Source organism: Acartia tonsa, chromosome 10 (assembly GCF_053477335.1).
Source record: "Acartia tonsa isolate MP-2025a chromosome 10, ASM5347733v1, whole genome shotgun sequence".
Lineage (NCBI taxonomy): Eukaryota > Metazoa > Arthropoda > Copepoda > Calanoida > Acartiidae > Acartia > Acartia tonsa.
In genome coordinates, this window is record NC_137269.1 from 33,084,827 (window position 1) to 33,098,131 (window position 13,305).

At 31.5% G+C, this 13,305-nt stretch overlaps 1 protein-coding gene across 1 annotated transcript in view; it reads right to left on the reverse strand.

Annotated features, from left to right (window-relative positions):
* The window catches only part of LOC145330772 (uncharacterized), a 37,070-nt gene that overhangs the window by 7,422 nt on the left and 16,343 nt on the right, over window positions 1–13,305 (reverse strand). Inside the window, exons 4-6 of the mRNA XM_080175437.1 lie at window positions 7,994–8,082; window positions 4,581–4,638; window positions 350–393 (exon numbers count right to left, since the gene is read on the reverse strand). Of these exons, the coding sequence (XP_080031563.1) occupies window positions 350–393; window positions 4,581–4,638; window positions 7,994–8,082 (191 nt within the window). The remainder of the gene's footprint in view (window positions 1–349; window positions 394–4,580; window positions 4,639–7,993; window positions 8,083–13,305) is intronic.

The following is a 13,305-nucleotide window of genomic DNA, read 5'->3' on the forward strand; positions in this document are numbered from 1 at the left end:
TTAGACCTGACGTTAAAGGTGCCAAGAATAGCAGTATCGCTTGTTTTAGGTAATTGCTAGGTAAGCCTTCTAATACTACTACAATACTAAAAGCATCATCACTTCTTTAACTTTCTTTAACAATTAAGAGTAGTTATTGCACTTAAGAATAATTTAATGAACGTAAAACTAATCTGCTCAATAATTCCAATGTGTAAATCTTATCCTTTGCAAAACGTCGGTAAATATTGGAAGTATGAAAGGATTGTAGATTGATTTAAATCCCAATTTCTTATGCAATTTCTTTTACAAATAAAATAAAGAACAAGAATAAGACTTGTTGTAGAGTAGCTGCGCTTATAAATATTACCTTAGCTTCTTTTCCTCTGGGTAGAGCAGACTACTATAGTCAACCTAAAAACGATAAATGTTATCCATAAGTAGCACAGCATGAAAATATTTTTTTTGGTTCCAGGTCAAACTGAGGTGTCCCAAACGTTGGAGAGGACAAACGCAGGAGTGTTAAAATATTAATTTAGGCAAGTATTTCTATACAGGTTAGGTTAGGTTAAGATATGAATATACAAATAAGCCCCCCGCAGGGGTTAGGCATATAAAAACCTAAAATATGGGTTTAAAATAGGTTAGGTTAGGTCAAGTGTCCACTCCTGCGTTTGTCCACTCCGACGTTTGGGACTCCTGCGTTTGTCTTATGACCTTTTTTAATTTTTTTTTTGGGGGGGGGATAGCGGGGAGTTGGCAAATTAAAACCTTAACGCCGTCGATAACTAACGATCAAGTGGTCCCTTTTTGCTGTTTCATGGGGGTTTCACTAACATACAATGGGGGTATACAGGGAATTGTGGTGGATTGTTGACCTAGGAGGGTGTATCCACCCCCTTATATTTACACCCCTTTTCTGCACTTTAATAATAAGGTGCTTTCCCTCAAAGTGCCTGGTAAGCACATAAACTACCCCTCCCACATATCATTTTTGAAATAAATCATTTTAATTTTAATGTCTAACCCCTGTGACAGTGCCCTATCCCTGAAAGGCGGTGACCTTTCCATGCGGGACTAACTGTGAGTATGCACTTTAAGGGAATAATATCTTTTTGAATCATTTGATAAAAATGAATTTGTTCATACGTAAATTGTTACGTATGAGCCTGATCAAATATAAACAAATTATAGTAAAAAGAATAATAGCACCAAGTAAGGTTGAACAGTTGCAAGAATGGTCGTTTTTATTTTCTCTTAAATTGACAATTTAAGGTAAATAATTTATCCAGTTTATCGTATCTTTATTTTATTGTAAATTCTAAGAGCAAGAACGATTATGTCCCATAGTAGCAAGGCTGTTTGAAATTAATTAGGCAAAATTTGTGGTTAATGAAAGGACGAGGAAAGTAATGGGTGAGTGATGAAATAGTTATTTATTGCATCGTATCATAGCAAGCTTTCCGCGGATAATATGATGAAAAATTGTTAAATTCCAGTTTTTATGGCTCGAGCCCACTAGACTGGTATTCAAATTATGATCTTTGTTTTATTATTTGTGGAAAATTATCTGTTATATTATGCTATAAAGGATTTTTAAGTAAGAACAGGTTCTAAACCAGTGGACATTATTCGGTTTGGAAGCCATACTGGAAATTGAATTATTTGAAATGATAAAAATAAGAATCGACAACCTCTAACATTACTAACAGTTCGACAGATAGATAGACTGAAGGATAAACACATAATACAATTATAGAGTAGTTTTGTTAAAAAAATCTAGAGTTTTTTTTAAGATAGTCTAAATGATTTCAACTCTTTGACTGTAAGGGATTCATTTTTTTTCTTGTAAAACAGCAAAAAAAAATATTTGAAACATAAGTAGGGAAAAACTGATTTTTTTTTCTTTACTTTAATTGAAAATGAAATATTGAATAAACTTAGTTATAACTTATATCATACAGAGAGTGTAGGTGTTCTGTAACATAATATCAACTTTAAATTGGTGCGAACCTACATTTAGATTTTTATAATTTTTATTTGAATTTATTACTGGATAAAGTCTAAAATAGTCTTTAATTTGATTAACAAGAATAATTAATATTAGCTTACTTTGATTTTTTCTTCAAAATTTCTTAAATGTGCTTTTAGTTTTTGGACAAACTTATATTTTCCATCTTTTTAAATAAAGATTTAAAATATGCAGTTTTTATAAAACTCCCTTTTAGTGTTATTTTATACATTCCCTAGAGGGTAAGATCAATTTATAATGTACAATATAAAATCTTTATACTGCTAAAATCGGCGATATCCCATAATAAATCGACTAGATATCTATAATACAAAGTAGAACGATGTCTGTCCGTCCCTTAAGATCTCGGTAACCACTGAACCGATCGGATTCTACTCTTCAGGGTATCTATCTATTGGTCCTGTGGTGGTTTTAAGCTATTTTCTTAGGGGGATGGGACACCCCCAACCCCCCCCCCCAAAAAAAACACCCAAAAAAATCCCCCCCCCCATTAATTTTTTTTATCACCTCTTGGGGCAAAGCCCCTAGAGGCTAGGGGCGAAGCCGCTAGTATGGTATATTGAAGCAAAGTAACTAAATCAGTAGTTTAGGTTAAGGAAAGTTGCATACTGGTCTTTGAAGGGTTAATCCCCCTTTTCTTCAGGGGTTTGACAAAAAAATATGTTATCGATCATACGACAAAAAATGAAAAACAGCTTTTTCCAGTACGTTACTAATACTATAATCCTTACAATAAATGGCTTTCTGTCTGTTTGTACCAACGGATCTCGCCAACCGCTGAACCGATATGGTTTTCCTTTACAGTGTAGTTACTCATAGGTACTGGGAAGGTTTGTGGCTATTTTGGGGGAGGGTAACACCACAATCCCAATAAAAATCGCAACAACAAAACGGATATTTTTAGTATCTAGCTAAAACTATAAAAAAACATAACTAAATAAATATTTATTGTAAAAAGCTGAATTTCACGTAGATTGAAAAGAAAATATCTTAAGTGCCCCTAGATTCTTCTAGGGACGTAGGCGCTAGTTCTTATATATTTCAATTAAAATATCCTTTTCCTAAAAAAATATTGCAAAAAATGAAAGAACATTAGACAGACAAATTATTATTATTTTATTTGTGATAATCAAATTAACCTATTTAGTGTTATTGACCCAAATAATAGTTATACTGTCTGCAATATATTTGGTTTTACTTCTATTCAAATATAACCAATACTAAAGTAGGGTTTTATGCCTTTCTTGTAGAGATGCTTCGCTTATTGTACCTTGTTGCCCTGGAAATCATTGTTATGAAAAATCATATGAATAGGAATCATACCAAAAATTGTTGTCTGTTATCAATTATAGAGTAGGTACGTAAAGAACCTAATCATAGAAAAGCTTTGCTTTTTAATTTAACTGGTGGGTCACAACCCAGTGGCAACCTGTTCAAATATTTACTCAGTCTGTGCCAATTCAGCTATAAAGACATAATAATAAGTGTATTTTAAATCACAGATAATATTTTTTCCTTATGCCTTGTTGCCGCTGTGGAATTGGATGCCCTATCATTATGGGGCTAATACAATACATTTGGAACCCCAACCCTGAGGGGTTACCTTGTTCCCAATAGAATCGAACTAAACCTGGACCCTGATCTTTTTCAGAAGTTTCTCTGATTTGCTCTTTTACGGAAACTTTGAAGACAATATTACAATTTATTTTAATTTGAGCACACTTATTTTTCCCTTTTTCTTTCAAAATTAAAAATTTGTATTCTATTCAACAAATCTAAAATATCAAAAATTTCATAATTTTTTTTTATTGTTTTTTGTTGTAAATTTGATGGGTTGCTAATTTTTTATCAAATTCTTTTGTGTTTTATAATTTAAATTTGTGTATTTCTTGGTAATCCAAATTGGCGGGGGCCAGTTTTAGTTAGAATTTTATTATTTGATTCAAATTTTAAAGCGAGGCACTTCATAATTAGGTTTTGTACGTCAATATTAGCTCCATACCCTCTCAAAAGAAAACCATTCTGTCCTCATTCAATTTCATTAGTTTATGTTTACTGGAGACTACGCCCATAGAGGTCTCTAGGGGTATTGAAGGGGGGGGGGGGGAGGTTGAATTCCGTCCCCAAATTTTTATATTGCTTTTAAAAAAAACTTTCCAGGACCTATGAAAAGTTAGTTTGTAATTGAGAACCATAACGGTTTAGCAGTTAGCAAAGATCCTTCAGTATACACAGACACAGTCTATGTATATGTAAGGCTAATTTCATAATAAAATCATTTCAAGCAGTAAAATAAAACTCATACTACGTCTAATTATTTTGCTATACTTAAATAATGTCATCATTTTTGCTAGTCCTGTATCATAGCAATAAGGTTTAACCAAATTTTAAAAAATTAAATTAAATTTGTAATAAAATAAATTGCATTTCAGTAAAACAATTAGGTTTATGTACTTTATGTATTTGCGAGTTATTTAGGTTACTTAATTTATGTACGATAACGAACAAAAATAGTTTAAAACTGTAAGTAGAAAATAGTTGGGGTCAAAGAATGACTATAATTACTAACCTGAGAATCATCGTTAGTTCTGGTTGTATAGAAACTCTGCACAGCTGTTATAACCGTCCTAAAGTTATAAAGATCAATATTTACAATAGTTCTGGTTGTATAGAAACTCTGCACAGCTGTTTTAACCGTCCTAAAGTTATAAGGATCATTATTTACAATAGTTCTGGTTGTATAGAAACTCTGCACAGCTGTTATAACCGTCCTAGAGTAACAAGAATCATTATTTACAATAGTTCTGGTTGTATAGAAACTCTGCACAGCTGTTATAACCGTCCTAAAGTTATAAAGATCAATATTTACAATAGTTCTGCTTGTATAGAAACTCTGCACAGCTGTTATAACCGTCCTAAAGTTATAAGGATCATTATTTACAATAGTTCTGGTTGTATAGAAACTCTGCACAGCTGTTATAACCGTCCTAGAGTAACAAGAATCATTATTTACAATAGTTCTGCTTGTATAGAAACTCTGCACAGCTGTTATAACCGTCCTAAAGTTATAAGGATCATTATTTACAATAGTTCTGGTTGTATAGAAACTCTGCACAGCTGTTATAACCATCCTAAAGTTATAAAGATCATTATTTACAATAGTTCTGGTTGTATAGAAACTTTGCACAGCTGTTATAACCATCCTAAAGTTATAAGAATCATTATTTAAAATAGTTCTGGTTGTATAGAAACTTTGCACAGCTGTTATAACCATCCTAAAGTTATAAGAATCATTATTTACAATAGTTCTGCTTGTATAGAAACTCTGCACAGCTGTTATAACCGTCCTAAAGTTATAAGAATCATTATTTACAATAGTTCTGCTTGTATAGAAACTCTGCACAGCTGTTATAACCATCCTAAAGTTATAAGAATCATTGTTTACAATAGTTCTGCTTGTATAGAAACTCTGCACAGCTGTTATAACCGTCCTAAAGTTATAAGAATCATTATTTACAATAGTTCTGCTTGTATAGAAACTCTGCACAGCTGTTATAACCGTCCTAAAGTTATAAGAATCATTATTTACAATAGTTCTGCTTGTATAGAAACTCTGCACAGCTGTTATAACCGTCCTAAAGTTATAAGAATCATTATTTACAATAGTTCTGCTTGTATAGAGACTCTGCACAGCTGTTATAACCGTCCTAAAGTTATAAGAATCATTATTTACAATAGTTCTGGTTGTATAGAAGCTTTGCACAGCTGTTATAACCGTCCTAAAGTAAAAGGGATTATTATTTCTAGTGCTGGAAAGTGTCATGTGTGACGTCATAAAAATACGTCTAAAAAGGGAGTAATTAGACGTATTTTTACGACACTACACATGACACTTTCTATGGTTTCTCTTTATTTATGTACAATAGCAACTGATATTTTAAATTTTCATCCATATATAAAAATAACAAGATGTTTGTTTGTCTGTCTGTGTGTACCGAAGGATCTCGCTAACCCCTAATCTGATATGGTTTGAGTTAACAGTGAAGCTTCTTATATGTACAGGGAAGATTTAATGGCGAATGTACTTCCCCTCTCCCAAAAGAAAAATAATTTCCCCATCCCCCCCCCCCCTGAAAAAAAAGAATATATAAAAGTATATTCACTTTTTTACATCTAAGACTGAAAGTTAAGTGCGAAATAGGCCAGAAAAAAAAACATCAAGATTTCAATAAATTAAAACTGCTTTTCTCTCCGTCTTTGTAAGTTTATCAGTTCTTAATTAATTTTGAAATGTAACACAAACAATTTATTCTTCGTACACTACCGCTAAAAAAACTATACCAAATAGCAACAGTACTATCTATTAATTTAAAATAATCTATAAAGCAGTTAGTTGTAAGACTATTGATAAAAATGAAAATATACAACTTTTGTGAGAAAAGAAAACTTGTTACTTTTATTGATTATATTTTTTTCTATTTAATGAAAATTCACAACTATTATATGTCTATTGAATAAATTTTGGCTTTAAAATAAAAAATTTTCTGTCTTTGAGTTATATAATGATTCCAAGGTGAAAAAACATGATCAAAATCATCATATTCTATTTTTTAAAATAATTTTGCTAACATAAATGATTGTTGTTTTATATAGAGAAGGTAAACAATTAAACTAACTGGAAGGGAAAGTAATTATCATCCTCTACCAGTCCTGCAGATAAAAACATTTCCAATATGGCTTCCAACCCGATTAATATCTGCTGGACTAGAACAGGTTCTCGGCCATACTAAAAAATCATGTATAGCATTGTATTGCAGACAATTTTCTACGAATATTATAATGAAAACATAAAATTAATACCAGTGTTGTTAGACCAAGACTTCGGCCCCTTGGAGCTAACAAAACTAGTTTTGATCTTATAATTTTTCTGATATCCGCGAAAAGCTGTCTATAATACAATGCGGTAAATACTAATTCTACCTTTCTAAGAGTCTGTCCTATTCAAGTTGAAAATCAAAGGGGTATTTAACGTAAAAGACACAGTAAAAATATTTACTTCAATACCAAAGCTAAAAATGTATGCAATAATATGACGATTAATTCAGGACTTTGGTTAGATGAGGTATTAAAACCATCCTTAACTTTTTATTTCACCCTTAAACATAATTTTATTTAATGATTTTTAAAGGTGCTATATTCCCCAACCTATGTTTAACTTAGTTTAGCACCCTAAAAATTATTGCTAAGAGGGTAAAAAAGAAATAAATTTCACCCTATTGCTTATTTTGTACTCCAAGCACCTGTGTTACCCCCCCCCCCTAATTGTTTCCAACTTTTGCGGTATAATTCTATCTTGAATGATTAAAATATATTTTAGACGATAATTCAAATTAATCAAACCTCTATCATCAACCCAACCGCATAAGTTTGTTTATAATAATACAGAAACAACTTTGTGGATTGTTTTTTATACTTTTCTCTGACTTACTTATTTAATAATAATTACAGTCACTTTGAATATAACAAAGCATTTGATAAAAATGTTTGATTTAAAAGTAATATAAAAATGGATAAAATAACTTTATAGGAACTTTAATTCTTCCTGGTATTGTAGGATGTACGAAGGAAGGCGATAAATAATTCAAATATAGTTTAACGCTCATAAATATTTAGATAGATTTCTCTGGTTAAGATATAAGATATTATCTAAAATTGGACTTTTCAGGGGTTTCAAAAGTTAATATAATTTGAGTTGGCCCCTTTTTGGACCTTTTTCTGGCTGCTATCGATTAGAGATAAAGGACATTGAATTTTCACCAAATTTTAAATGGCATGTCGACATATGAGATAAGCTTAAGTTTAAAATTTGAATTCTCAAAGATTATCACAGAAGCCATTCAATGTGTGTTGCAGATCTGGAGGATCGGTACCTGCAGGATCATACCTGGAACCTGTAATCAATCAGGTAAATTGTGCACATACCTTGGAATGATGGCTTGTGTGAGTGGAGCAACCGCCATAACTCTCTTCTTTCCACTAGCGTCAACCACAACCAACACTTTAGAGTCACCCTGAACATTTAGAAACATTTCAAATTCTTAACCCTCAACAGTCGGGGGAGAGACGACAAGATACATACAATAATTAATATGTACATTCCTAATGATCATATTCAAAGTTAACTTCTGTAGATCAAAATTATTTAAAGTTATACACCAACCAATTTATATTTCATAAAAGTACCCAAAACTTAAGCCTGAAAGACTAGAGAGCGTATTTATAAAACTTCGGGTACAATAACAATTTACAATCGTATGCCCCTCTCCCAATAAATAAATCAAAATAGGCCTAATAAAGACTAATAAATCATACTCAAATAACAATTCTATCTTACTAGGGAACCTCACCTTTATAGAACGATCCTTTCTTTTAAAAATATAGATCTTGAATTAAGAAACCATTATCAAATTTATCTTTTTTGCAATGTCACAACAATTACACAAAAAAGTGCAAAAAATATAAAATTGACGGTAATTTTGAAGAAATAAATTGCCAAAAATTACTTCCTTATTTGACTAAAATTTCTTTACTATTTTCGGGAAAATATTTTTACATTATTTATTGGATAGGATAAGGAAACAAAAAAACCAAATAGTGTATTTATATTTAAAACTGCATATGAAGTAAAAGGTAACTAATTTTGTGTGCTAAATGATTTACATGAAGAACAGTACTGAAAAAACTGAAAATTTTACACACAGGTGGTCGGGAAGAAACATCAAAAGTGGGTTAAATCTATCTTGGTTTTTTATTGTAAATTTTGAGAATTTCATGGAAGATATTATTTTTCTTTCTGGTTCGTAGCCATTTTAAATCACTGAGGGGGCATAGATGTAAATCTATGAAAAATTTAGGATACTGCATTGTAAGTTATCTAGACCTTTTTAACACTGACTGAAAATATATTTTAAAAGACATTGGCTATGCTGCAATTAAAAACCATCATCCTTGCATGAAAAAAAGCTAAGAAATTATACAAGAAATTAATTTTGTATATAAAAGAAGTGCTAGGCCGCCCAAGGCTTTATTATTAACTTTCTAGACTTGTTATTTGTATTCGTGTTTTCACATACTAAATAAAATTAAGAAAGTAGCAAAACAAATTTGTTTATCAATCAAACAATAAGAATTAAGGAAGATTTACAAGTACTTTTAATTTAGTTTTAGTGTGCAGATGGGGGTTTATCCACTTATCTGGAAAAATACACCCTTCTACACCCCTCTACACCCTAAAAACAGCTATGGGGGGTGACAGGGTAAAATAAATTCTCCCCTATCCCTAATTTAAGGAGGGGTAAAAGTTTTTAGACAATTGTGTATGTTAATTATGTAGGGGGTGGTCACTGGTCACCTGGGAAGATCCATCCCTCTGACAATAAAAACACACCTCTCTTGTTGTCTCAATTACAAGGCCCCCTCGATTTGGGTTGAAATGGGTTGTCAAAAATCGTAATGAAGGTGTGAAAATTTGCGAAGCCTACCTCCTGGTAAAACAATTTACACGCAACTGTTCAGACATCCAGATTATATTTAAAACTTTGATAAAATTGATATAAATATATTATTTATATAAACCAATACTCTGAGCCAATAATTGTAAAGTTGTATGAACACTACTTAAGAAATAAATTTTCTATATCTTGGTTAAGGTTGTTTTATTTCTACACTGTAAAAATTATTCTCATAATTAAAACTTTCATTAAGATTATTAATAAGAAAATCTTTTATGATTAAAAATAAAATTAACGTAACTGTTTATGGAATTTTTTTCGTTGATCGAAACTTTTCCAAAATATGAAATACCCAAAAAAAAATAAAAAGCACAGTTATCGACATAAATTTAACCAAAATTGGATCACTTTTGGTGTTTATTTTAGGTTAGATTATTTAATTATTTAATGACATAACTAATTGTCAAATATGTGGGCACAGCGGAAAGTGTTATGTGAGACGTCATAAAAATACGTCCAACAATAAAGGATTAGAGGAGAAGTAGGAAAGGAAACCCCTAAAAAAGAAATGGATAATAAACGTAGTTATGACGTCAAACATGATACTTTCCACTGTTCCAATTATGTGAATTGATAAATAGTATTACATATCATGTCAGCCAATTTTTATCAAAGCCATGCTATTAAAAAATTATAAATACTGTTAAAATATCGACAAGTGCTTTTACAGTGTGTATAGATTTGACTCGAATTCTGACACACTATTGCAGATAGACTACTCAAAAATGTTTTCAGGCTTTTAAGAAAAAACATCGAAACACTATATTATTTACTTGCGACTTCATGTTTAACCTCTAGAATTTTCGGGGAAAAATAGCCTAAAACCCCCATACAATTGCATCTTTTCATCTTTTTTTATAGTAGTGAAGTTACTCTACAATTGATTTCCATGAATCCCGGTCTGTCTGTGCAAATACACTCTATTATCTTTTACTTTATTGCTCCTGAAGAATTTGCATTTCTAATTTTATTAAAAATTCCTGTATAAATACTCATTTATTTACTTTTTATAATCTTCTTTGTAAGAATCTGTTCTTGTTTTCTCTAAAATGGTGCATTGTCAACATTTTCTTATTATGTTATTTTCAGGGATTTTGAGGGATGAGACAATGCATGAAATTTTTTTGCATATCGGCAAAATTATACATTTTGTAGATTAAATTATAGATTGAATAATTTGGACACAACAAGTTTGTAACCAAGCAATGAAAATTCAATAAAATTTCCCAAAATCTTAAAATTAACGAATAAGATAACGTTGTTATCAGTTCCCTTCTCCAGGATTTTTTCTTTATCATCAAAACAAACATTACAAATATTGACCTGAGCTAAACTTGATTCTCTGTTGTTTTTCTTATTATTTTAATGGGATATATTAATTCTATTTAACTAAAATTTATATTTATCTCACTTTGAATTTTCTTGCTTGTCTGTTATATATTTTGTTATATAGTTTGTCAATCTGTCTTCTTTTTCTTCAAACTAAATCTTAAGGTTTCTAGTAGTTAAATCTTTATGTTTATCACATTAACAACGTATAATATATTTATTATTACGTGGATCTTACACCAGGTTATCATGAACTCTAATAAAGTGAAACTTGTATCTGGCTAAATTACCGATCAACCCCCCCCCCCCTTTCCCCCATAAACCTCTTTTATCCCATCACCTCCCCATGTTTGACATATAAGAACATTTATGTAACGCAAATACACTTTTACATCAATATATACAAAATGTTTTTATTTTCACTTCAGATTTAGACCAGTGTAAAATTATGAAACAAAAACAAAAAAAAGATGTTTTCTTTGCTAAACTTTAGATTAATTTGATTTCGAAGAAAGTTTTAAAACCTTTTGTAATGAAAATTGAATTATAAAATTAAGACAGTACAGAAATAATATTAGATTTTCATTACTGGTTGGTTTACAGCAAAACTTTGGGCTTTCCAACAATCCTTCCTACTTCATTTTTGCTAAAAAATATCCAAATATAAAAGAATATTTGGTCGATGGCCATTTGTTTTAAGGGTACTACGTCAAACCCTAGATACGTCAAACAGTAGATGCGACAAACCCTAGACACGACATACGCTAGATACGACAAACGGTAGAATGCGACAAACACTAGAATATGACAAACGCTAGATTTTTTCTAAAGGGGACAAACAATAGATACGACAAACGCTAGAATCAATCCTTATTATAAAGTAAAAGGATGGTTGCTTGTCTATACCAAAGGATCTCACTAACCGATGAACCGATCGGGTTCTCCTTAACAGGGTAGCTTATCATAGGTCCCGGGAAGGTTTAAACCTATTTTGGGGGAGGGTACTACCACGATCCCAAGATATTTTGTCCCTAGAAAATATTTAAACCCCCCACCCCCAAAAAAATTGTATTTAAAAAATACTAAAATAAAAATGGTGTTGGGGGGGGAGTGGGTTGAAAGTTTTAGAAGAAAGTTTTCTTATTCGTTGGCTAACCAACTTTTGGTACTTTAATGAATTTTGATTGGTTGGTTTAATAAGTTCAAAGTGTTCAAACGTTTCAACCACTAATTTTACGCTATAGGGGATGTACATTGATTTTTCGGCCATTATCTTATCCCTTTAGATCCATCCAATGATAGTAATAGGTATGAATTTAGTAATAATTAACAAAAAGAACTAAATTCTAGTGTATGTCGCTTTTAGTGTTTGTCGCACTTTAAAAATTCTTCTGTTTGTCTCAAATTTGAAAATTCTACTGTTTGTCGTAGTCTAGTGTTTGACGCATCTATTGTTTGTCTGTCTAGCGTTTGACGTATCTACTGTTTGACGTACCTAGTGTTTGACGTAGTACCGTTTTAAGCTGTTGGCATAAGGTTGCACGTCTGTGAGTTTGTATCTATAAGTGTTTAAAAATCTCGCTCACTGCATGTCCGATTAGGTTGTCCTGCTAAGATAATCTTAATGTGTGTCTTATGGAGGATTTTTACATTTTTAAGTAGTTTCAACCCTCTCGAGAGAAATAACAGCTAGCAAACAAATACACCCCACTAACATATTTAGTTTTTACTTTTGCTTTTACTAGATGCCTATAATATCCTGAATCAATTTCAAGATAATTTTAAAGCTGCCCTGAAAAGTACACAAATTAGGACCACCATTTGACGAAATGCCTTACTACTTCGCCCCTACCCCCCCCCCCCTTCCCCCTTATTTGTTTTTGTTCAACGGTTACCGAGATCCTAAGCTTCAGACGGACAGGCAGACATCGTTCTTCCTACTTTGTATTATAGATGATAGGGAGGAAATCTAACTCTAAAATTATATAATCTCTGTCTTATTAAAGTTTTCATAATATCAACTCTGTCCAGATTATTATATACCCAGGGAGGAAGAGAACATTGGACTGTAAATTATGTTCGTCTCAAAAGTTTTATAAAACGGTTCTACGTTCGTTGTCTTAAAAAATAGGGACACATATCAAATCTTAATTGCGTGTTACAAACATATTTACATAACTGGTAATTTTGTTCATCATGATCGGGGATGTAAATCAATTTATCTTCCATTGTCTTATGTCTTATAGTCCCTGATAAACCCTAAACATTTCCCAAGACTCAATTTAGAGAAAATTAATAAAGTTTTGTCGTGCCGTCTCTATTGGGATGTTTCTTAGTAGTCAGATAAGTCCAGGAATAAAGCTACATAAGATAAGAAAAAATGTAAACAAGAGG